General features: G+C 35.3%; 1 protein-coding gene and 1 long non-coding RNA gene across 6 annotated transcripts; both read left to right on the top strand.

Moving 5' to 3' along the window:
• Positions 1 to 358: 358 nt before the first annotated feature.
• On the top strand, positions 359 to 2,777 carry LOC135150584 (uncharacterized). 4 transcript variants are annotated; one of them, XR_010288722.1, is made up of 6 exons: positions 359 to 612; positions 779 to 857; positions 990 to 1,124; positions 1,234 to 1,296; positions 2,073 to 2,177; positions 2,268 to 2,777. It is a non-coding gene; the product is annotated as an uncharacterized LOC135150584 (long non-coding RNA). The 4 variants fall into 4 exon arrangements; XR_010288721.1 differs by having other exon boundaries at positions 1,234 to 1,309; XR_010288720.1 differs by having other exon boundaries at positions 2,073 to 2,775.
• A 6,051-nt stretch (positions 2,778 to 8,828) lies between these two features.
• LOC108208190 (3-ketoacyl-CoA synthase 12) lies at positions 8,829 to 10,625 on the top strand. Of its 2 annotated transcripts, XM_064087048.1 has the most exons (2): positions 8,829 to 8,968; positions 9,078 to 10,625. In XM_064087048.1, exon 2 carries the CDS (start codon positions 9,267 to 9,269, stop codon positions 10,368 to 10,370), a length of 1,104 nt encoding a protein of 367 aa, XP_063943118.1. In that variant the 5' UTR covers positions 8,829 to 8,968; positions 9,078 to 9,266; the 3' UTR covers positions 10,371 to 10,625. The 2 variants fall into 2 exon arrangements, with proteins under 2 accessions (XP_063943118.1, XP_017234180.1); XM_017378691.2 differs by having other exon boundaries at positions 8,960 to 10,625.
• Positions 10,626 to 24,075: the final 13,450 nt, after the last annotated feature.

Raw genomic sequence — 24,075 nt, 5'->3', positions numbered from 1 at the left:
TATATTTTGTAGTCCTACTTTTCCTTCACAATTTTTGGTTTGGTCGTTGTTTTTTGGTCTTTTTATTTGACATATAAAGGTTTCTCATAGATCGACTAATTAAGCAACGAATATGAGCTGTGTATGTGATAGATCTTTTATTGTGCTTAATTAACACACTGGAAACAAATGTATGCCATTTATTTTCTTGTTATTTTTACTGGCCCTATTTTATTAGCTAACAAAAAGTGTATCTAATTGATGTCTCAGACGGCTAATTGATATGTGTATTATGGTCATCAATTTAATTAAGTTGCAATGTTTGTCGCTCACCAAAGCTGAAATTACTGTATACAGATCGTCCAAGAGTTGTAACCCTTTTTTATGTAAAATACAGATTTTACAACTCCAAAAAGCTGAAATTAAGGAGCCATAAGGACTGAATCGCAAGAATGGAAGTTGACATGAATTAAGTTGATCCTTTCAAACTGGAGCTGCAGAAAGCAGAGCAGAAGCACATGGATTGATTGAAGCAAGGCAGAGGACGACGCTAAAACCATTATTGTGCAGATACTAAGAGTGGTTGCCTTCTGTCATCTACAAGGTGTTGTGCACCGTGATCTGAAACCAGAGGTATTAGTTTAATACATTGTAGTGTTTTAAAAGTATTAGTTGCTTATATGACTTGGATTCATCTTGTAATTCACTCAAGGTGAAAAGCACACAGAAATTCACTTTATCCTCTCTGTTTGTACCGTCAGTCACTCCCAACCAAGCTCCTAACTTAATCAATTGGCAGAACTTTCTTTTCGCAGCAAGAGACGAGGATGCCCCATTGAAGATCATAGATTTTGGCCTATCTGATTTCAGCAGGCCAGGTATGATTGCTCATATTAAGTTGTCTTCTTGTCTGGTTTATTTTTTTGTAGACCTCATATGACTACTTACCACAAAAGAAATCACATTGTAATTTAGTATTTTTTTTGTATCTAATATATGTTTATATATAGTTCCTTAGACTCGCAACCTCCTGGATTGTGTATAGTCTAGTGATATATCCACTGGCCATGACTTCTGTGTCCGGAAGTTGTTTGAAGCAAATAAAGGAAATATACCATGGAATAAAGGCAGGAAACATACTACAGGTAGATAACAACATTAATAAACTTGAAATCAAAATTAGAGTATATTAGAATTGTTATGCCATTTGTCATTTTTATAAATAACCTCTGCTGCATTTATAGACATTTATAGACATTTATAGAAACACTACGGAAGATCAGAGAGAAGGCTAGGCTTGCAATGCAGAATCCTAAGGTGATGATGTCATGTAAGAATAATATTGTTACACAATAACTGCAAAAAACATGAAAATCATATACACTATCTGTTAAATCTTCAATTTTGCTGAGAAGAACTAATTTGCCAAATTACTGAGAAGAACTAATTTGCCAAATCTTCATAATACTATCTGTTACTGGACTCTTCAATTTGCTGTTGCAATTCAGTTCAGAATAGGACAGGACATGAATGTGGTTGTGTGGTATGATCGGCACGAATAAGGAACTAGTCTGGGTACCCATATCCTGCATCCTTTAGTAACATAGTGTTTACTTAATGTAATGGCATGAAATTAGATTGTATATGCCACCAAGTTTACAGATTTATATTTCCGTAATAGTTGCTGGTTTTGATTACAAATAGGTCTCTGCTATGGCCATATAATTATGTTTTTCAAGTGCGCAGATTTTTAGTATTTTTGGAATAAAAATCAGTTAGGAGTTGATTGTGGCTTCATCATTGTAATTCTTATTTAAATTCTTCTTGTTTTTATTGTATCTTAGGTCCTTTTTTCTGTAAATGATCACCAGCCTATCATCAAAAATTGAAAGTATTACAATTGATGATACACATAGACCATGCATAGAATTTACTCCCTAATATTGTTGCAGTCAAAAGGATATGAAGTTACTATAATGTTAATTTTCACTAGCCAATATTTTTACTTTTAATACCTTCCATTTGTAACCTTCTGTTGTTTATATTCTTCTGTACAACTGCCTTCTAACAATTAAAATATGCTGTAATTCTAGGACTAAACAATATGTTATTGGCATATGAGGATAAAGCAGCCTATGCATTATGTGTTTTCTCACTTGCTCTTGGACCAAACGACGAGCCAATTAGGAGAGACACCGGTATCCATTTTGATATACACTTTTTAGTGTGTTAAAAGACTCTTTTTCATGTTTATACATGCGGGACTGACTAATGCCTTAACATTTTAGGCTGAAATGCTTAAGGAAGAAAAGCACAAGATTTCTCAACGCTCTAGGCCTCTTGTATTGGACAAAGATCATATTGCTGAAACTTATTGCTGCACTGTTATTACTGTTAGCTTAGTTGATCATATTTTGCAAGATCTTACTGTTAGCTTAGTTGATTATATCTGCGCGATGATCATTTGTATTGATTGTTGTAAAGTATCGATAATTTGTTGATGCAGGTGATGTATGTTTTGGTTTTTATATTTGGTTTCTGCAACTTGGACACTTTGTATTTTTAATTGCTTAAAAAGCTTTAGAATATAATTTATTGTGATATCTCGATCGAGATGTTTGTTAATGATTTTGAACTCTGCTCCTAATCAAGGATTAGATCGACCTACCTTTACAGAAAATTCTTGTGGCATTAGTATAAATTTCAATTATATTAATGTCACAAGAAATTTTTAACAAATATTTGATATTTTTTTTCTTTTAACTTACTTTATTCCGATTTTCCCATGCTTCTTATCTTTAATAAACATACACTTTTATCAATAATATCTAAAACTTAAACAATAAAAGAACTTCATTATTTTATGTGACTAATTAATTTATAAAAATACAAAATTATCTAAACAATTTAATAATACTAAAGAATTATATATAAAAAAAAGACGCTCGTGCTTTGCACGGGTTTTAGGCTAGTATATTATTATTTAACACACTTATGAAAACGGGAAATTGGTCAAAACCGGTTGGATGACGTAATTTCTTTTAAATTAAATAAAAGTTTTATTTTTATGAAATACTTTACGGTTCAAGTTAAATTATATATGTAGATTTGTGAATGGATTATCCTGGTTTACAGGTATATGCTTCACAAATATTCGAAAGGATATATGGTGCGCATTATATTTTGAAAATGACGATACTGAAAAATATAGTTTTCACAAATACTCAGGAAAAATATATGTCTGAGCATTATTTTTGAAAATGACGATACTGAAAAATATATTCTCATCTAATGATGAAAAAGTTATGAAAATTTCAAAGATCACTTTTATCCTACGTTAAACATCAACACCTACTTTTAATTTATAAATCTAACACCCGAGATATCTATATAAATGGTTCTATCCCCACAACTAGAACTATATTTTTTGCATTGATTATTTACTCTAGTGAAGATACGTAGCCATCTAGCAAGGGCCGCCGACTCACGAGCGCACCCGTGAAAGCACGAAGCGCACACCTATGCTTTTTTCCATAACAATATTCACGGAGTTTTTCTATCTTGTCCAATATTTATATTAACGATGCAGTTTATATTTAAATTTTATATTTAAATTTAATTTCTTTTTAACTTGGTTATTAAGTTACTCTCTCCGTCTCCTTTTAGTTGTTCATTATTGACTTTCAATGGTCAAACTGATAATTTTCTGACCAAAGATTATGGATAATTGTCATTCCCGATTATTATATCCATGATGGGAGAGAAAAAAAGGAAATTTATACAACAATGGTCACATCAAAGACAGTATTACTCCTATTGGTTTCACTTTATTACATGACAGCTAGCAATGATAGAAAACTAGTAGATAAAATTCTAATAAAGGAAATAATGGACAATGCAATAATGCAATAATCCCTGTACGTTCCCTCAAACAGTACTGCAGATGAGACAGAAGCTCCAAGATTGCCTAAGAGGTTGTTGTGCTGCTTGACATAAACTGGCTTTATTAAGATATCAACAACTTTTGAGTGAGAGGGGATATGGTGAGTAACAATAGTTACCAAATGTATCTAATCTCTGATGAAATGACAATCCACTTCAATGTGTTTTGTCATTTCATGTAGAATAGGGTTAGTTGCAATAGCAATGGCAGCTTTATGTTATACTGCAAAACTGTCGGAAGTAAATCAGTGATCTTCATATCTTTCAAGAGTGTAGTAAGCCATGTAATTTCACATGAGATAAGTGTCGTTGCTATATATTCAGCTTCAGCAATGGATCTTGCTACCATTGATTGTTTCTTTGACTTCTAAGAGATAGGAGAATTTACCAGAAAGATACAAAAACCTGAAGTAGACTTCCTATTGACTGGACAGCTTCCTCAGTCACTATCACGATAGGCCTTAATTAGAACTACCGGTGAGCTTGCTAGTAACACACCTTAGCCTGGGTTTGATAGAAGATATTTGAGTACCCTGTGAGCAGCTTGTAAATGCATAGGAGTAAGAGACTATATGTAGTGACTCAGTTGTTTCACAAAGAAAGTAATGTCTAGCCTTGTAACTGTAAGATAAATTAAGTTTCCTAACAGCCTTTGATAAAGATGTGGATCAGACAAGGGTGTGCCTCCTGTAGCTGTCGACTTAGTGAGTATCCATTAGATGTTTGACTGCAGTAGCATTCTCCATATTATATTCCTTCAACGGATCCAGAGTATATTTCTTTAGAGAAACAAAGTAGCCCTGAGTATTCTTATCAATTTCAAGGCCCAGAAAATATCTGACAACACCAAGGTCTTTCATGTGAAAGTTAACAAACAACATCCTTTTTAATGCTGCTATCCCAATAGAATCACCAGCAATCTAGAAATCATCAACATAAACAAGAACCAATATAATTGATGTTTTAGTTGACTTTATGAACAGACTACAGTGTGTCCTAGACTGAATGAAATCATGATTTAAAAGAGTCAATGAAAGCTTATTGAACCATACAAAGACTTGAGCATCTTGAAAACCAAGCTTTTATTAAAAACTGACTAATCAGTGGAAGAAATTCTAGTACCCCATGCCTTTGTACCCTAGTGGAAATATCATTCAAATTGTCACTTGGAGGTCACCATGCAAAAAGGCATTGGTGACATCCATCTGTATTACAATTCACTCATGTATAGGAGCCACTGCAAGTAAAGTCCTCTTACAATTGTTAGTTTGACAATTGGAGCAAAAGTATCTAAATAATACACTCCATAAGTTAGTTTACAACCAAGAATGACCAATTTGGCCTTATATCTAACTATTGTTCCATCTGCATTGAATTTTGTTTTAGAAACCCACTTGCATCCAATTGATTTTTTTTTGAAGGTGGAAGTTCTGTGACCTCCCAAGTATTGTTTAGTTCCAATGCTTCAAGCTCCATATTCATTGCTGCAATTCAGTGACTATGTTTAACAACTTAAAAAATAGGTAGTACGATCATGTGTTGAAGTGAATGTGGCTAGAAAACAATTGGCATCAGCAACATTAGCCTGAGAATAAAGATTATGAACATAATCCCCCAACCTGCCTAGTTGTTTCACAATTCTAGAGGATTTCCTTACAACTGGAAGACAAGGAGCTATCTAAGCAGCATAGCTCTCAGCATGAGAATCCTGAATAATATCTTCTTCCGTATTGACAAAATCATCCATATCAAACACCAGGTTAGAAGTAGCAGTGTGTGGCATAGATAGTGGAAAAGGAGCAGTATATGCAGAGACTGATGAAGGGTTAAATGGAAAAATAGACTCATTGAAAATAGTATTTTTGCAAATAAAGGACTGCATAGTGGATAAGTTTAAAAGTCTATGTATAACCCTTCACGTCAGGTGGATACCCAAGCGTCACACAAGGTAACCTTCTAGAGACGAACTTATCAGTGCCAGTTGCAGGATTAGAAGCAAATGCTAAGCACCTAAAAGCTCTTAAATGATCATAAGACACTTCCTCTGTGTGCAAGATCTCATAAGGAGTCTTATTGCCCAATATAAGAGTAGGCGATTTGTTGATAAGATGAACTGCAGTTAAAACAAACTCTCCCAAGTATGACATAGACAAGCCTGATTGAAATTTTAGAGACCTAGCTACCTCCAAAACATGCCTATGTTTCTCTCAGCCCTGGCATTTTGTTGAGGTCTGTTAACACATGATTTTTGACTGAGAATTCCATTATCATTGTAGAATTCAACACATGCCACATCAGCAAACTCAGGTGTATTATTTAACCTGATGAACTTTATAGGCTTTATAAAATGTCTTTTAACATACTTACAAAAAATCCTTGAAACAAGTAAAGAAATCAGACTTATGTTGCATTAGATACAACCAAGTCATTCTAGTGTTGTCATCCACTAAGGTTAAGAAGTATTTAAACTTATTTCTAGTATAGACCTTGTAAGGGCCCCATGTGTCTAGATGCAACAAAGCAAAAGGTTCACTAGCATGTGAAGAGCTCATTGTATTAAGCAGTTTTTAAAATTTAGACATGGGATAAGTAAGGCATAAATGTCCAGTAAACTGCACATGAGCCTTCAAATGAGGTATGTATTTCATCTTTGCTACTGATGCATGGCCCAATCTCAAGTGCCAAAGGTTTAGATCCACATCAGCTGCATTACATTTTACAATATTTTACACTGCATTTGAGCTTCCTTCACCATTATCAAATAGATAGTATAAACCATTGTATACCTTGTCAAGAGTCCTCACAGCTAATGTTTTAAAGCCCACAATCGCACAAGTCTTAGGAGCAAATTTGATAGGACAACCATTGTCATTAACCAATTTATGAATAGATAAGAGATTATGATTAAATTTGGATACAACTAGAACATTATGTAAAATTAGACCATTCATAAGTTTCATATCTCCTACATGTGATCTGAGAAACAGCCCATATGGGTAGTGTGATTGTGAGATTTGAATCAACATATCTAACATTAGAAAGTTTCTCTAAGCAACCTATCATGTGATCACTTGCTCCTGAATCAATAATCCAAGCATGAGAACTTGTTAGAGATAGGTTGTAAGAGATCATACCAGAAAATCCCATCTCAAGCTCTTCTTCTGTGTCTGAACCTCTCTGCAAGTTGCTACCAACCATATATTTGACTAGATATTCTAGTTGTTGAGCCATGAATGTGACTTTTGTTGTTTTATCCTCAGAATGGCCCTACACAGCAGCATTTTTAGCCATTCTCTGATTAGTTTGCTTATTCCCAAGCAATCTGTTGGAACCTTGAGACTAAAATTTTCTATTGTTGCCTTGTTGAGGCTTCCTGTATTTGTAATGCCACTTTGGAAACCCATAGAACATCCACACTTATCACTTGTATGATTTTTACCACCACAAATAGTACAGCTTAACCGAGATACAGGAACTTTGTTGTACATAGCTGTATGTTCAGTTTTGAACAACATGCCATCTCTCTGAGACTCCTTCTGTTGTAACATTGCATATGCAGCTTTAACAGTAGGCAAAAAGTTTTGCATTAATGACTGACTCTTCAAAGCACCAGAGGATTCATCGAGTTCACTCAAAAATACAAATAGTCTAGACTCTTCTTTTTGAGTCTCAATAGCTCTAAGCAACATAGTTACATCATCTGCTACAGTAGTAACAACAGGTAAAAGATTCATGAAATCTATCTCTTCCCAGAAGCTACTAATCGTTGTGTAATACTCATTAATTTTAATTTTATTTTCCGAAATACCAAACAACTCTTCACTCACCTTATATTTTCTTGCCCCATTACTCAGTTGAAATCTCCTTTCAAGTTGTTTCCGAATCTCATGAGCAGAATTGATAAATAAAACAGAGCATTTGATATGTTCAGAAACATTACAATGGATCCAGGAGATAACAAGGTCGTTACATGTATCCCATTCCTGTCCTTGAGTCTCCTCAGTAGCATTTTATGTCTTCCGTTCAAAAAACTCAGCTTTCTCTTGGATGAAAGTTGAATTTCAAATCACTTGCGCCCTGCAGCTTTGCAACACTAATAGACAAAGACCCATCTGAAGGATGAAGAAATAAAGGATTTTGCATATCTGTAAAATTGAAACTCCTACCATTTACAGCCATCTTGATTTACAAGAAAAAAAAACTCAGGGAATGAGATTAAAGAAGGGAGATATATGTAACTAGCTACAGATTTGCTGAAGATAGTTCATTACTCATCACGTCTGTGCACTCACGCTCTGATACCATATTGACAAAATGAATGCAACAAGAAATCTTGTGAAGAAAGACAGGAGAGAGAAAATGAGCACAACTTCAACACTCCATATATTTCACACACTCAAATCATATGTTTGTCATTCTCAATCATTATATCCATGATGGGAGAGAAAGAAAGGAATCCAATACAATAACGGTCACACCAAAGACAGTAGTACCCCTGTTGGTTTCACTTTATTACGTGACAGTTGGCAATAGCAGAAAACTAGTAGATAAAATGCTAATAAGGAATTAAAGGAATATTCTCTTTAAATTGTAACTTTCATGTTTTGGAAGAAATGCTTATTCCATATCCACCTCATGTTTCCTGACCATGTTTATCGCAACAAATTTAAACTCATTCATATTTAGCCACATCTCATATTTTCTTCTTACTCCATAAAATTTCTATATGATTCTTCATTTTATTCTCTTTTCATTCTATTAATTGCATCCGAATAAACACAGCCTCAGTATGCGGTCCGCGGGAGTCTAGATTGGATATTACTGGACGGAATGTAGCTTTTGAATTATTTTTGACAAACGACCCCCGTTATATATATGATGATCGTAGTACCGTTTGAGGTGAATACGACCCTAAAGAACTTACGTATTTCGATTATATACCTGTGGCTGTGGGGGAAGTTGATTATATAGATGGGTAGATTTTTTGTGTATATAAGGGACACAAGTGTACGAGCTAGGATATAGGACTAAACTACAAACTTTCCTGGTAATTTCCCTTTCTTTCTGTTTTGATCTTTCCTCTAATGGCCACCTTTCTATTTCTATACGTACTTTCTCTCTTTTCTTTATCTTTGCTAATACTGAGAATGATTCAGAGAAAGCGAAGGCAGGCTTGTTATATACTAGATTACCAGTGTTACAAGCCCACCGATGATCGAAAGCTCAGCACAGAGCTATCCGGAAAAATAATCAGACGAAACAAGAACTTGGGCCTCGACGAGTTCAAGTTCTTGTTGAAAGTCATTGTCGGCTCCGGCATTGGTGAAGAAACTTATGGGCCGAGAATGGTGTTCCATGCCCGCGAAGATAGCCCTACGTACGAAGATGGAATTCTAGAGATGGACGAGTTTTTCCACGATAGCATTGATAAACTCTTGGCCAGAACCGGAGTTTCTCCTCAAGATATTCATGTTCTTGTCGTCAATGTTGCATGTATAACTACAATCCCTTCGTTGGCTTCGAGAATCATCAAACGTTACAAGATGAGGGAAGATGTTAAGATTTATAATCTCACTGGAATGGGGTGCAGTGCAAGTCTTATATCTATTAACATTGTTGAGAGTATCTTCAAGTGTCAAGAAAATGTGAATGCACTTGTCGTGGCCTCGGAGTCTTTGAGTCCGAACTGGTATACTGGAAACGACAAGTCCATGATCCTTACAAACTGCCTGTTCAGGGCAGGCGGCGTGGCGATACTTTTAACAAACAAAAAGAGTTTGAAAGACAGGGCAATGTTCAAGTTGAAGTGTCTGGTTCGGACACACCATGGTGCACGAGACGAGGCCTACACGAGTTGTATACAAATGGAGGATGAGCATGGACGAGTCGGAATTAACCTCAGTAAGAATCTCCCCAAGGCGGCCACTCGCGCATTCATAGAAAACCTCAGACTCATATCTCTGAAAATATTACCACTGAGGGAAATTTTAAGGTACGCATTGCTTTCATTTGTGGGAAAATTTGTGATGATAAACTTCAAGACGGGAGTGGATCACTTCTGCCTACACACGGGGGGGAAGGCGGTGATTGATTCGATTGGGAAGAGCCTGGGACTAAGTGAGTATGATCTGGAGCCGGCAAGAATGACACTCCACAGGTTCGGTAATACTTCAGCAAGCAGCATTTGGTATGTGTTAGGATACATGGAAGCGAAAAAAAGGTTTAAAAGAGGTGAGAAGGTATTTATGATCAGTTTGGGGGCGGGGTTCAAGTGTAATAGTTGTTTGTGGGAAGTTGTACGAGACTTGGATGGTGAGAATGGTAATTGTTGGAATGAATGTGACATTGATAAATACCCACCAACAAGTTTCTCTAATCCCTTCATGGACAAATATGGTTGGCTCAATCACAAGGATGAAACCACATTCGATCGTAATGATTTCGAATAATTTCGTATCACCCTCTGATGATTAAGGTGTCGATGTTTTCATGATCAGTTCTTCCTCCTCCATTCAAATATCTGCACGATTGAATAGCCCAAGTGGTGGGTTTATCCTTTGTTGTCCCGGAAATCCGGATTCGGATACTCATTTGTAAGGCATATAAGCCTAAATTGTCAGAAAAAAAATATATCTATATTGCCATTTCTTAATTGTGCTGCAGTTTGTTGTAACTTGTAAGATATTGATTCTCGTTTGTTTTCAGATTTGTTTCCTTTTACATGTAAAACTTATTTTGAAGTTGATATAAGTTAAAGTTTTGTTGCGTCTTATGAAATGTATCTGACACGGTGACGTTACTGTTATACCGGTATTCAACTTGAAGTAATAATGTCAAAAAGTGAAAATGTAACTAGTACTGGTGGTACGTACATATAAATGCAGGTCCTGACTACAGAGTTAGCTGCACCAGCCACCAGCGAAGCTCAATAATTTCCGGTTTTTAAGGTTTGGGCACATTGCCCCCGCCAATAAATGACGGTCTGGCCGTGCTGGGACCGATACAGGTCAAAAACTTGAGCACACTCGAACCCCACCCAGAATATCCTAGCCGAACACGATCCGCGTTACAGTCAGATAATCCGAATTCGACCGTCCTGGCTCATAATAATTTATTAATAAATATATTTTAAAATAATACATAATTATATAAGTGTCCTTTTAATCCAAATATATTGTTTTTTGTTAAAATGATATTGAATGTAAATAATAGACGATACAACATTAATATTAAGTAATTTTTTCAAATCTATAAGATATTTTTATTATATTTACATTAATGAGTCAATTTCAGGTAACCCGAAAATGACTCTTTTTGGGATTTCGAACTCGACTCGAACCTTATTTGTAAGCAATAGGCGGTACTCTAACGCCTTAATACGACCTTGAGCGGTAAATTAGACGTTTTTAAAAATCAGTCAAAATGAGTCTATGTGGTAAACATCCCACCTAGCTTAATAACTTGATCTATATTTATTTCATTAATAATTTTTCATTTTATGTATCAAGTATATATTTAATATATTGCTACTTTATAGCTCGTGCAATGCACGGGTTTTTTTAATTATTTTATTAAATTTAACTTTTTATATATATAAAATTAATGATAAAAAATATTTATCAATAATATATCATAATTTTTAGTTAAATAAAAATAATATATAATCTGTTGTATGATATTTTGGTCACGTCTTATTCTTAACTTTTGACTTCGTGCTTGTTTAGTAACATTCTTGTATTGTTTGCGACACCGTTTAATACGATCAAGTCTTTGTTAATCTTCTTGTGTATTTTTTATACATTCTTCATGAAATCATATGCTTGTTTTTATCTATATGACACATTCATGTATTAATAGTAAAAAAAATTATATAATGATATCAACAAAATTGAAAGGAAAAGTTGGTGAGCCTGATGTGTAGTGATTTATGTTAAAGGTGAAAGTAAAAGTTTTATATGTAATATAAATTTCTATTATGGTATTTTTATGTCTTTCTCTTATTTTTTTTAATATGTATTCATATGACAAGGTTCCATATATATGACGTCAATTTCTATTAGATTATATATATAAATGTGTTTTATATTAGAACTATGATATCCAATGTGATTTATTTAATTTTTTGTAAAGTTTATTTGGTTCTGGAAAATTAGTAACCATAATTTATTTTGAATCAAGAAAAAGAATCATACACATATAGGCATAATTTGTTTTGGACTGAGAAAGGATCTTTTTCTTTAGTTCTCACATTTGGGGCTACACTTCTTTGGGCTAAACTCGTCTATAATGACTAGGGGTGAGCATAATTATTCGAAACCGGTCCAAACCGGCCGATCCGAACTGTCCAACCCGAATATTTCGGTTTCTTAATGGTTTGGTTTGGTTTTGATTTTGGTAATTAGAAAACCGAAAATTTTCGGTTTGGTTTCGGTTTTCACTTTCAAACCGACCGAAATATCCGAACCGAACCGTTATCACATATGTTACGTAATTAATTTTATAAATTTAATTTAGGTAAATAAGTGTTCAAGTGTTGATCAATATTATGGATATTTCTTACTTTTTAAAATTATTCTTCTTCTTTTTCTCCATTCTTATTTTATCTACTCGTCATTAATAATCAACCTTTCTTCTTTTTTCTCTTTTAAATAAAATATGTTGTTTAGTTTTAAAATAAAATGAATTATTTGTTTTCATAACAATATTTGTTTTCATAACAACGTATTAGGGTAGCACCTAAAATTATTTATATCAAATAATCATACAAGTTTCATTTTTATCTTTTATTAAGTATGTTGTTAAGTGAAAAAAAAAAAAAAAGGGAGCATGTAGAATTATTTTAAATTAATAAAAGTTTATGATATTTTTAATATTTTGGTATTAAACCGAACCAAACCGAACCAAACCGTTATGAATCGGTTCGGTTTGGATTGGTTTTTACAACATTCGGTTTGGTTATGGTTTATAAATTTTTCAAACCGAAAAATTCGGTTTGGTTTGGTTTGGACCTCCAAAACCGTCCAAACCGAACTGTGCTCAGCCCTGATAATGACATTGAGCACATTCCTCCTTGTGAAAATTTTTGTAGACCAATATTTTTCTATATTTTTCTCGCTTAGTCAAATTAGGCCTTTTTCCGTATGTGTCAGTCAAGTAATAATTTCTTTTTATCAAATTTGAATATGTTCTGAAACTTTTAATATTAAAATATTTTTTGATTTAACTATTTATTATGTAGGGATTAAATTCGGTTTATTAATTTTGATATTGTGCATAGTATTATTTTTGTTTTGTGTGTTGTTTAAAAAATATGTATTAGACAAAAATAATTTTGTAATGGTGGGAATTATATGCTTCTACGATTAAAATTGGTAAGTAATATTTGTTTTAGATTAAAAAAATATCATAAATATGTAAAAGACAAAATTTGTTTTAGATTAAAAAAAATTATAAATATGCAAGTACATATCAATTGACTTATATGATTGAATAAAAAAAATTCCAACTTTGTTTATTTGTCATGTATATGATCCAAGATGATAAACTTTTGATAGTAATAAAATCATGCGATCAAATTATCCTCCATACACTTATTATATATAAGAATATAATAATATATTGTTTAAAGGTCAAATACTCTACTAGTTGTGAAAATATATGGAAACTATTAAATTTTATATATAATTATAATAATTTAAAATTAATTTATATCCGATTAATCTTTTCAACTGATTGATACTCTCAAGGTTTTGATGATGACACTAACAGCAAGCTAATAACATGAAACTGATATGTGTTAGCATGCTATCAAAGGTTGTTTATGCGGACTAACAGTATTTCAGGATGTTAGCATGATTATAGCTGTCAGCAAGCTTACAGGGATATTTACAAGCTATCAGCAGGCTTACAGCGTGAACAGAGAAACAATCGGATAGAGATCAAAGTCTATTTTCAAGGAGAATTAATAGGATACGACTTTGTAAGGATTCTGATATTTATATATATCTGATATAAATATTAGAGCTCAGTTTTATAAAGAGTTTCATTCAAAAACGTTTTCCTAACAAATAGGAGATTTTATTTCAAATCGATTTTATCTTTAACAAACTCCTACTTTGTTTCAAACGGGTTTTAGTTTAAATATCTTACTGAGATGATTTCAAATGGATTTTATCTTTTACTCAGTAATCTTACTTCATTCAAACGTTCATCATTCAATTCAAATTTAAACGTGAGGTTGTTACCAAGATCGTTGGGAAGTTTGTTGGATTATGACCGTTGGTATGATGTATATAAATTTGTGTGTGCTTTCATTTTCGGTAGAGAACAAGGAGAACACACCAAGCTTTCTGAAATACAACTCTTTACATTGCTAAATCTTTTGTTGAGCTCTAGTACTTATATTTGCATATATATCTATATTGAGAGTTCATAGTTTCGGTTGTATTACACTTATTCATTGTATTGTTCAAGGTGTAATGTTTTGTTGCTGTGTATCCAGCTTGTGAAACAAGGGAACAAGGGAACTAGTTAGCTAGGAGAATATACTTGGGAAGTATAGGTCTTGGTAGGCTTTTGGTTCGTGGTTCAGGGGTTTCAGCAGGCTGATAACAGGAACAAGGGAGAAAGGGAGTTATATTATTGAATCTTGTAATCGTTGACATTTCTTGATTAATAATATAATCTCTTACCAGTTGGTAGGGGACCAGGACGTAGACCATTAGGGTTAGGGGTCGAACCTGGCTAAAATTCTTGGTGTTGCTAGCATACTGCTTTACATTATCTGCATTGCATTTATCTTATTAGCAGGCTAACTGTTTACTCTGAAAATTAACAGCAGGCTGTCATTGACAGATTAATTATTCGGTAACTTATAAAAATCGGGTATATTAGCCATAACACCTATTCACCCCCCCCTCTAGGTGTGTAATTTCAATTGGTATCAGAGCCAGGTTTGTACTAATACTTCTGTAACAGGAATAGTATCGATCGATATGGCTGATAACTTTCAGGGAAAGTCCGATTTTAGAGCTCCTCTCCTCACGGGTTCTGACAACTACAATTGGTGGAAAGGCCAAATGGAGGCTCATCTGTCCAGAGATCCCTTAATGCAAAGAGTGGTGCAAAGAGGTCCTTATGAATATCGTGATAAAGATGACAAAGTCAAGGACGTTGATGTTCTCACAGCGGACGAGCTATCAAAGGTTGCTGCCAATGGAAAAGCAAGGAGTACATTGATCAATGGGCTGAATCAAGCTGAATATGACAAGGTCTCCTCTCTCAAAACAGCAAAAGAAATTTGGGATGCATTGGAAACGTATCATGAAGGCTCACAAGGTCTAAAGAAGGTCAAGCTCGGAAAGCTCATGAAAGAATTTGGAAGCTTCGCTATCAAGAAGGGAGAATCCATTCGTGAAAGCCAAGCTAGATTCCAAGTTACTCTTAACAGCCTTGAAAGACTTGGGAAAAAGATTCCTCAATCGGAAATCAACATGAATATTCTAAATGCAGTTCCGTTCGAATATGGTGCCAAGGTCACAGCATTAGAATCAGCTCTCAATATTGATACTATGGATCACCTGGCTATATTTGCTGAGTTGGAACAATTTGAAGCTAAGATTGAAGCTAACAGCTCAGAAAGCAGTAAGCTGCCAACAGAGAAAATGAAGAATCTTGCACTCCACTCTACTGCCAGCAGGCTGGAATCAGATGAGGAAACAGAATCAGATGAGGATCTAGCTCTTATGTCCAGAAAAATCAAGAGAATGATCGAAAAGAAGAATAAGATGAAAAGAGAAAAGGGCAAAGCTTTTGGTGCAAAGAAAGATCCAAAAGATGATGCATGTTTCGAATGTGGCAAGAAAGGACATTTCAAAAGGGATTGCTACAAGCTGAAAATCAAGTCTAAGCCGCCTAAACAGCAAGCTGATTACAAGAACAAAAAGAAATCAAAGGCACTTCTCACATGGAGCGATGATGAAGATGAATCAGCTTCTGATGTTTCAAGTGATGAGATGGTTAACTTGGCTCTTGTTGGTCTCGATGGTTCAATAGAGACAACTGACTCAGATTCAGAGACTAATAGTGAGGTACATTCCATTAATTCTGAATTACATTCTATTGATACAACATCTTGTGAACTAACCATGCAGGATAAGAGTTGTCTATCAATTATGGAACTCATTGATCTAAAGAATGAGAACTATGAGCTCGAGAAAGAAAATGTTCATTTAAAGAAAGTCATAGGTGATTTCTTGAATGAAAAGAGTGCCAAGGCAAGCAGTGGAATCATTGCTACTCTCAAGGAACAAATCTCACAACTTGAAGGGAACAACATGCAAATCCAAAGAAGGAATGATACACTCATGAAGGAACTCAGCTCGCTGAGAGCAGATCTTAAAGCTAAGGATGCTAGCTTGGAAGCATTCGAGTTAAGCAAAGCTCAAAGCTTAGCCGAAATCTCTATTCAAGCTGAAAAGATCAAATCATTGGAGCAAGAAGTCAAAGATCTTCAGAAAGCCATGGGAAAGTTTGTTCAAGGAGAAGAAAGTCTCAAATCTATGCTGAAACAAGCTAAAGGTTCTCATGACAAAGGAGGCATTGGTGCAGCTTCTACATCCACATCATCAATGAGATATGAAGGGAAAAATGGCATTCCATATAATTATGCCATGCCTTGGGTGACTTGTCACAAGTGTGGAAAGAAGGGCCATCTTGCTAATAATTGTCCAATGAAGAATACACAATCAGCAAGCTGGAAAAGGAAGTCAGCTCACAGACAGTATGCTGACAACACAAACAGACAAAAGACAGCTCCTAGACAGTATGCTGATAAGACTGGCAGAACATGGAAGAAGAGTTCTAAAGTGGTCCAAATGTGGATCAAGAAATCTGATCTAAATGTTCTATATGTTTTATCATCTAACACTGCTGGACCCAACAAAATTTGGGTACCAAAACGTTGAGTTGTTTGTGTTTGTTTTGTAGGTTTGTCTCGTGTCTAAAGTAAGGCCAAATCAATGGATATTGGATAGTGGATGCACTAGGCACATGAGTGGAGACAAATCACAGTTTCTAAGCTTGAAGATGAAGAAGGGTGGTCGTGTCACAATTGGTGATAGCAAAACTCTTCCTATTCTTGGCAAAGGAACTATAGGTAATAGTATCATTTCTATCAACAAGGTACAATATGTTAAAGGTCTTACTTATAACTTGCTTAGTATAAGTCAGTTATTTGATGATGGTCATATTGTTAACTTTGGTAAGGATGAATGTACTATACTTGTTGGTGCTAACAAAACTCCTCTAGTTGCAAAACGAGAAGGAAATATATATGTTTTGAACTTTGAAGAACAGGAGGCAGGTGTTTGTTTAGCAGCTGTGGATAATAATCCAGAAATTTGGCATAGAAGGCTTGGACATGCTCATATGGATCATCTCAGCAAGCTGTCAGCAAAGAAGCTTGTTCGAGGACTACCAAAGCTTAAGTATGTCAAGATGGAGACATGTTCTGCTTGTCAATTGGGAAAGCAAACAAGGACTCCACATAAGGCAAAGAAAATGGTATCTACTTCTAAACCTTTAGAGCTTCTACACTTGGATCTTTTTGGTCCCGAAGCTTATAAGAGTATTGGAGGTAAACAATATGCCTTTGTTATTGTTGATGATTATTCTAGATTCACTTGGGTATTATTCTTGCGTACTAAAGATTGTGCTTTTAGTGAATTTGAGAAACTAATCAAGTTGCTTGAGAACAAACTAGATACAAGACTTGTAGGTATTCGAAGTGATCATGGTGGGGAATTCCAAAAGGACTTCATTACTTATTGTGAAGAAAGAGGAATTTCACATGAGTTCTCAGCACCTCGTACACCTCAGCAAAATGGAGTTGTAGAGCGTAAGAACAGGTCCTTACAAGAAACAGCTAGGACATTGCTGCAGGAGAGCAGGCTGCCAAGAAGCTTTTGGGCAGAAGCTGTCAACACAGCATGCTATGTTCTTAACAGAGTGCTTATCAGGCCAATTCTCAACAAGACTCCTTATGAATTGATAAGGAAAAAGAAGCCGAACATTAGCTACTTCAAAGTCTTTGGATCTAAGTGCTTCGTACTCAAAACCATTGATAGGGATGGTAAATTCGACTCTAAATCTTATGAAGCTATATTCTTGGGATATTCTTTAACAAGTCGTGCTTATAGAGTGTATAATCTTGCTAAACATACTGTTGAAGAGTCTATTGATGTTTCATTTCAAGAGTCTACTGATGATCTTGCAAGGGATGAGGAAGAATGTGCAGGTACAGGTACTAGCAGCAAGCTGACAGTGAAGGAAACTGGAAATCAGCAAGCTGACAAGTCAACTGCCACAAATTCAGAAGGCAATAAAGCTACTGAATCCAATCCATCTCTTGAGGAAACCTTGGATAAGATGTCAAAGCTTACATTGGATGAATCCAGAGGTCAAACTTCATTAGCAAGCCAAAATGTTGTTGATCAGACTCCTCCTAGGCAGACTACAAGGAATGAAGAGGTCATAGCTCAACATAATCTTCCAAAATCAACTAGAACAGTGAAGAACCATCCTCCTCAGTTGATCATTGGAGATAAGTCAGCTGGAATCAAGACAAGGAAAGCTCAAGCCAACATTTGTGCTTATGCTGCCTTCATAGCTCAAGAGGAACCAAAGAATGTTCAAGAAGCTTTACAAGATGAAAATTGGATCATGGCAATGCAAGAAGAACTCAATCAATTCGAAAGATGTGATGTTTGGGAACTTGTAGATCCACCAGAGGATGCTTCAATTGTTGGAACCAAATGGGTGTTCAAGAATAAAGTTGATGAATTTGGTACTATCACTCGGAACAAAGCTAGACTTGTTGCACAAGGATACAATCAGCAAGAAGGGATTGATTTTGATCAAACATATGCTCCGGTTGCAAGATTGGAATCTATTAGGATGCTTTTGTCATTTGCATGCTACAAGAAGTTCAAGCTACATCAAATGGACGTCAAAAGTGCATTCTTAAATGGATATCTAAAGGAAGAAGTTTATGTCAAGCAACCACCAGGATTCGAGGATGAAAAATATCCTAACCGTGTCTACAAGCTCAAGAAGGCACTTTATGGATTAAGGCAAGCACCTCGATCATGGTATGAAAGGTTAAGTGAATTTTTGATCAAAAATGGTTTCATTAGAGGTAAAATTGATCCTACTTTGTTTACCATTATTAAAGGTCAAGATATATTAGTTGTTCAAATATATGTAGATGATATTATATTTGGATCTACTAACGATTCCTTGTGTAAGTGGTTTTCAAAGTGCATGCATAGTGAGTTTGACATGAGCATGATGGGAGAGCTCAATTATTTCTTGGGGCTCCAAATTAAGCAAACTTCAGAAGGAATTTATGTGCATCAATCCAAGTATATCAAGAATCTACTCAAAAGATTTGGATATGAGAATATCAAGGCGAAATCAACACCGATGAGCGTTGTCAGCAAGCTGACAGCAGATGAAAATGGTAAAGATGTTGATATTCGAATGTATAGAGGTATGATTGGTAGTTTACTTTATCTTACAGCCTCTAGACCTGATATTATGTATAGTGTTTGTGTTTGTGCTAGATTTCAAGCAAAACCAAAGGATTCTCACTTACAAGCTGTTAAAAGAATATTTAAATATTTAAGTGGAACCATTACTTTGGGCTTATTCTATCCTATCACAAATGCTTTTGATCTTGTTGGGTATAGTGATGCAGATTATGCAGGTAGTCAAACTGATAGAAAGAGTACAAGTGGTGTTTGTGCATTTTTGGGTCAAAGCTTAGTTTCTTGGTTAAGCAAGAAGCAAACTTCAGTTGCTCTATCTACGGCTGAGGGGGAGTATTTAGCAGCTGGTAGCTGTTGCTCTCAAATGCTATGGATGAGACAACAATTGAAGGACTTTGGAATCAAATGCAAGCAAACTCCTATCTTTTGTGACAACACAAGTACAATCAACATTTCAGAAAATCCAGTCAATCATTCAAGGACAAAGCACATTGATGTTAGACATCATTTTCTGAGAGACAATGTTGCAAAGGGTGCTGTCAAGCTTATTTTTGTGGCTACAGCAGATCAGCTAGCTGACATCTTCACAAAACCTCTTCCTGAAGAACGTTATGTCGTGCTGAGAAGGGAATTGGGTATGTGTGATGTGCAGTCAGCAGGCTCTTAAGCATGGTCCGGGTACTATCAGCTTACTCCTAGCATTTTATATAATTTTTATTTATTTTGCATGCCGGTCAGTTTAAGTGTTTAATTGATATATGTGTACATAAATGATATTACCGTTATGTGCTTAGACTGATGAATTTTTGTGTTGAATTTTGATACGTGACTTTGTGCTTATCTGTGTAATTTATGATAAGTTTAAAATTCAAATTTCAATTTCTATGGATATATATATGTGATAAGAGATAAGTAGTGTTAACAATCTTTAACTCATTCGGTTTCTAATAGATTAACATGAATTATTTTAGGAATTTTAGTTCGTTTAATTTTATTCCTAAAACTACTCCCCTGATAATTGTTAAAAGAGTGTTAAAATATATCCTCTCTCCGCGCCTCTTCAACTACATATATACTCCTCCCCGAGACGCTAGGGTTTTGTCATTACTTCTCCGAAAACTCTTCGTACTCACCATAGCCTCAATCGGTCTCCGTGTCGCAATGAGGAAAAAGACGAGAGCTAATCTCAAAGCCCACACCCCACAGCCCTCTTCGATTTCCCAAAAGAGAAAGCTAATTGATGAGGATGATGATGAGTTGGTCACTGTGGAAAGCGGCGATGAGTTGTCTGGTGTCAATCGCGGTGATACTGGAGTTGAATCGGGTCAGAAGAAGGTCAAATCGGAAGTTCTTGCTGTTCGCGGACTCGCCGGTCGGAAAGTTATCTTGGGTAAGCCTATTTCCGGCAAAACTTTCTTTACTTGTGGCGTTGTCAAGTTGTTTGAGGATCTAGGGTTTCACTCTTTCTTAGTTGATGTGCCTAAAACTTGCTATCCTGCTTTAGTGCGTGAGTTTTATGCAAATCTTCAACTGGTTGGGTCGGATCAATATGTGTCATTTGTTTCGGATGTCAAAATCTGTCTGTCGTCTATGTTCTTGGGTGCTATTTTGAAAATTCCTCCATCCACTGTGTCTATACACACTAAAAGAGGACCTAAGGATATCGAGGGTTTCTCTCACGCTGATCAATTAAGGTTAATCACGGGGTCTGACACTGTTTCTGAAAATGCTTTTCCTTCCACTACTCAGTTACTCCCTCTGGCTCAAGCTTTGTTTAAGTTGTCTATAGAGAATGTAAGTCCGAGACTTGGAACTCGTTCCAATTTGTCGTCTCAAGACATTGTTGTTGTTTCTATGCTTATGGCTGGTAGGAAATTCGATTTACCTGATTTGATTTTGAAAAATATGTTGGATTCTGTTGAGGGTAAATCATCTGGTGGTTTACCGTATGGGTTGTTATTGACTCGGGTGTTTGAGTGGTTTGGGGTCTCGTTTGTTGATGAGGAGACTGTTACTGCTAAGGAATTTTTGGATGCTAAGTTTTTGGCTCAGTCCAATTTGAAGCTGGACAAGGATGGGAATTTAATTGCTGTTGAAATTCCTCCTCCTCCACCTCCTGCACAGTCGGTTAATGTTGTTGATCTGGGAATTTCTGCTCAAGAGATTCATGAGTATATGGAAGAGCTTAGAGCAAATCACAAGGATGTGATGGATGGGCAGAAGCAGCTATCTGAGCAGATGGCTGAGTTGGTTTCTCAGGTTGGTTTTTGGAAAGACATGATGTTTGGGGCTCGAACTTCAACTGCTTCAGAGAAATGCAGTTCGGGAAGCTTTGCTTATGAACTCTGCAAACGTATGTATGGCTCTGGCGGTTCATCTGATGTGAAGGCCACTTTCACTTCAGAGGATGATGCTACTGATAGCCCACGGCCTAGAACAGCTATGGATGCACTGAAGGAGGCTGCTGGAACTGACTCGAAGTATGCTGAAGCTGGGAATGCAATGCTGGCTGGGAATATTATTGCTGCAGAGCTAGCCAAAAAGTTTGCAATGGACAAGGATGATCAGGACAAGGCTGGAACTTGATTTTCTCAACCTTTTTTAATGATTAAGGGGGAGGAAATTAGGAAATTAATAATACTTTACTTAAGTTTGTGTTATCTGCTTAAGTACATTATTGGCTCTAAGTTTTAATTTGCTTTAAGACTAAGTTGTTTTGTGTTGGTTGGATTTGAATTTGCTGGTCTCAGGTGGTTTATCCTGAGTTAACTTGGTTTGTTTTGTTGGATAATATTTTGGACACCAGGTGGTTTATCCTGGTTAATTATCTATGCAAGTTGCTTTGGTTAATTGCTTTCTGTGTTAAATATTGCATATCTGTGAATATCTGTGAATTAGATATATCTGCTAGATTTTATTCTTTGTGATAATTGTGAAAGTTTAGTGATATTAGATTGCTATATTTAGGGGGAGTTTATTACTTTTCCTAATATAGTGTAATCATCAAAAAGGGGGAGATTGATACTCTCAAGGTTTTGATGATGACACTAACAGCAAGCTAATAACATGAAACTGATATGTGTTAGCATGCTATCAAAGGTTGTTTATGCGGACTAACAGTATTTCAGGATGTTAGCATGATTATAGCTGTCAGCAAGCTTACAGGGATATTTACAAGCTATCAGCAGGCTTACAGCGTGAACAGAGAAACAATCGGATAGAGATCAAAGTCTATTTTCAAGGAGAATTAATAGGATACGACTTTGTAAGGATTCTGATATTTATATATATCTGATATAAATATTAGAGCTCAGTTTTATAAAGAGTTTCATTCAAAAACGTTTTCCTAACAAATAGGAGATTTTATTTCAAATCGATTTTATCTTTAACAAACTCCTACTTTGTTTCAAACGGGTTTTAGTTTAAATATCTTACTGAGATGATTTCAAATGGATTTTATCTTTTACTCAGTAATCTTACTTCATTCAAACGTTCATCATTCAATTCAAATTTAAACGTGAGGTTGTTACCAAGATCGTTGGGAAGTTTGTTGGATTATGACCGTTGGTATGATGTATATAAATTTGTGTGTGCTTTCATTTTCGGTAGAGAACAAGGAGAACACACCAAGCTTTCTGAAATACAACTCTTTACATTGCTAAATCTTTTGTTGAGCTCTAGTACTTATATTTGCATATATATCTATATTGAGAGTTCATAGTTTCGGTTGTATTACACTTATTCATTGTATTGTTCAAGGTGTAATGTTTTGTTGCTGTGTATCCAGCTTGTGAAACAAGGGAACAAGGGAACTAGTTAGCTAGGAGAATATACTTGGGAAGTATAGGTCTTGGTAGGCTTTTGGTTCGTGGTTCAGGGGTTTCAGCAGGCTGATAACAGGAACAAGGGAGAAAGGGAGTTATATTATTGAATCTTGTAATCGTTGACATTTCTTGATTAATAATATAATCTCTTACCAGTTGGTAGGGGACCAGGACGTAGACCATTAGGGTTAGGGGTCGAACCTGGCTAAAATTCTTGGTGTTGCTAGCATACTGCTTTACATTATCTGCATTGCATTTATCTTATTAGCAGGCTAACTGTTTACTCTGAAAATTAACAGCAGGCTGTCATTGACAGATTAATTATTCGGTAACTTATAAAAATCGGGTATATTAGCCATAACACCTATTCACCCCCCCCCCCCCTCTAGGTGTGTAATTTCACTGATCCCCGATTTTGCCCACAATTCAAATAAACACTTGGTGCAGGATCATACAAGACCTCTTTGACGTCGGTCATTTGATTATATATCTCATCATCAATTCCTGCACTAAAAATGAGATTTTTTTTCATTTTAATCATCGTACTGTCATTTCAAATATGTATAATGGTTATGGTAGGCCAGTAGCTAATGCAATTCCCTTTCCGTTACATTATGTTTGAAACCATGTATCTTTTTTAAAGTTTGGATTACAAATGATATGATCCGAGTGCTTTTTAAATTTCTCAGTTATATGCTAGTGTTTGAATGTTCTGAATTTTAAATAAAATTCAAATCTAACTTTTTTATGTACATATCCAATAAGTCATTTGATAAATTTCA

Source organism: Daucus carota, chromosome 2 (genome assembly GCF_001625215.2).
Source record: "Daucus carota subsp. sativus chromosome 2, DH1 v3.0, whole genome shotgun sequence".
Taxonomy (NCBI): Eukaryota; Viridiplantae; Streptophyta; class Magnoliopsida; order Apiales; family Apiaceae; genus Daucus; species Daucus carota.
This window is presented reverse-complemented; position numbering and strand designations above follow the sequence as displayed.

Bases quoted from the DNA above. Each gene is read 5' to 3' on its own strand.
- LOC108208190 (XM_017378691.2), top strand. From the start codon at position 9,006: ATGGCCACCTTTCTATTTCTATACGTACTTTCTCTCTTTTCTTTATCT.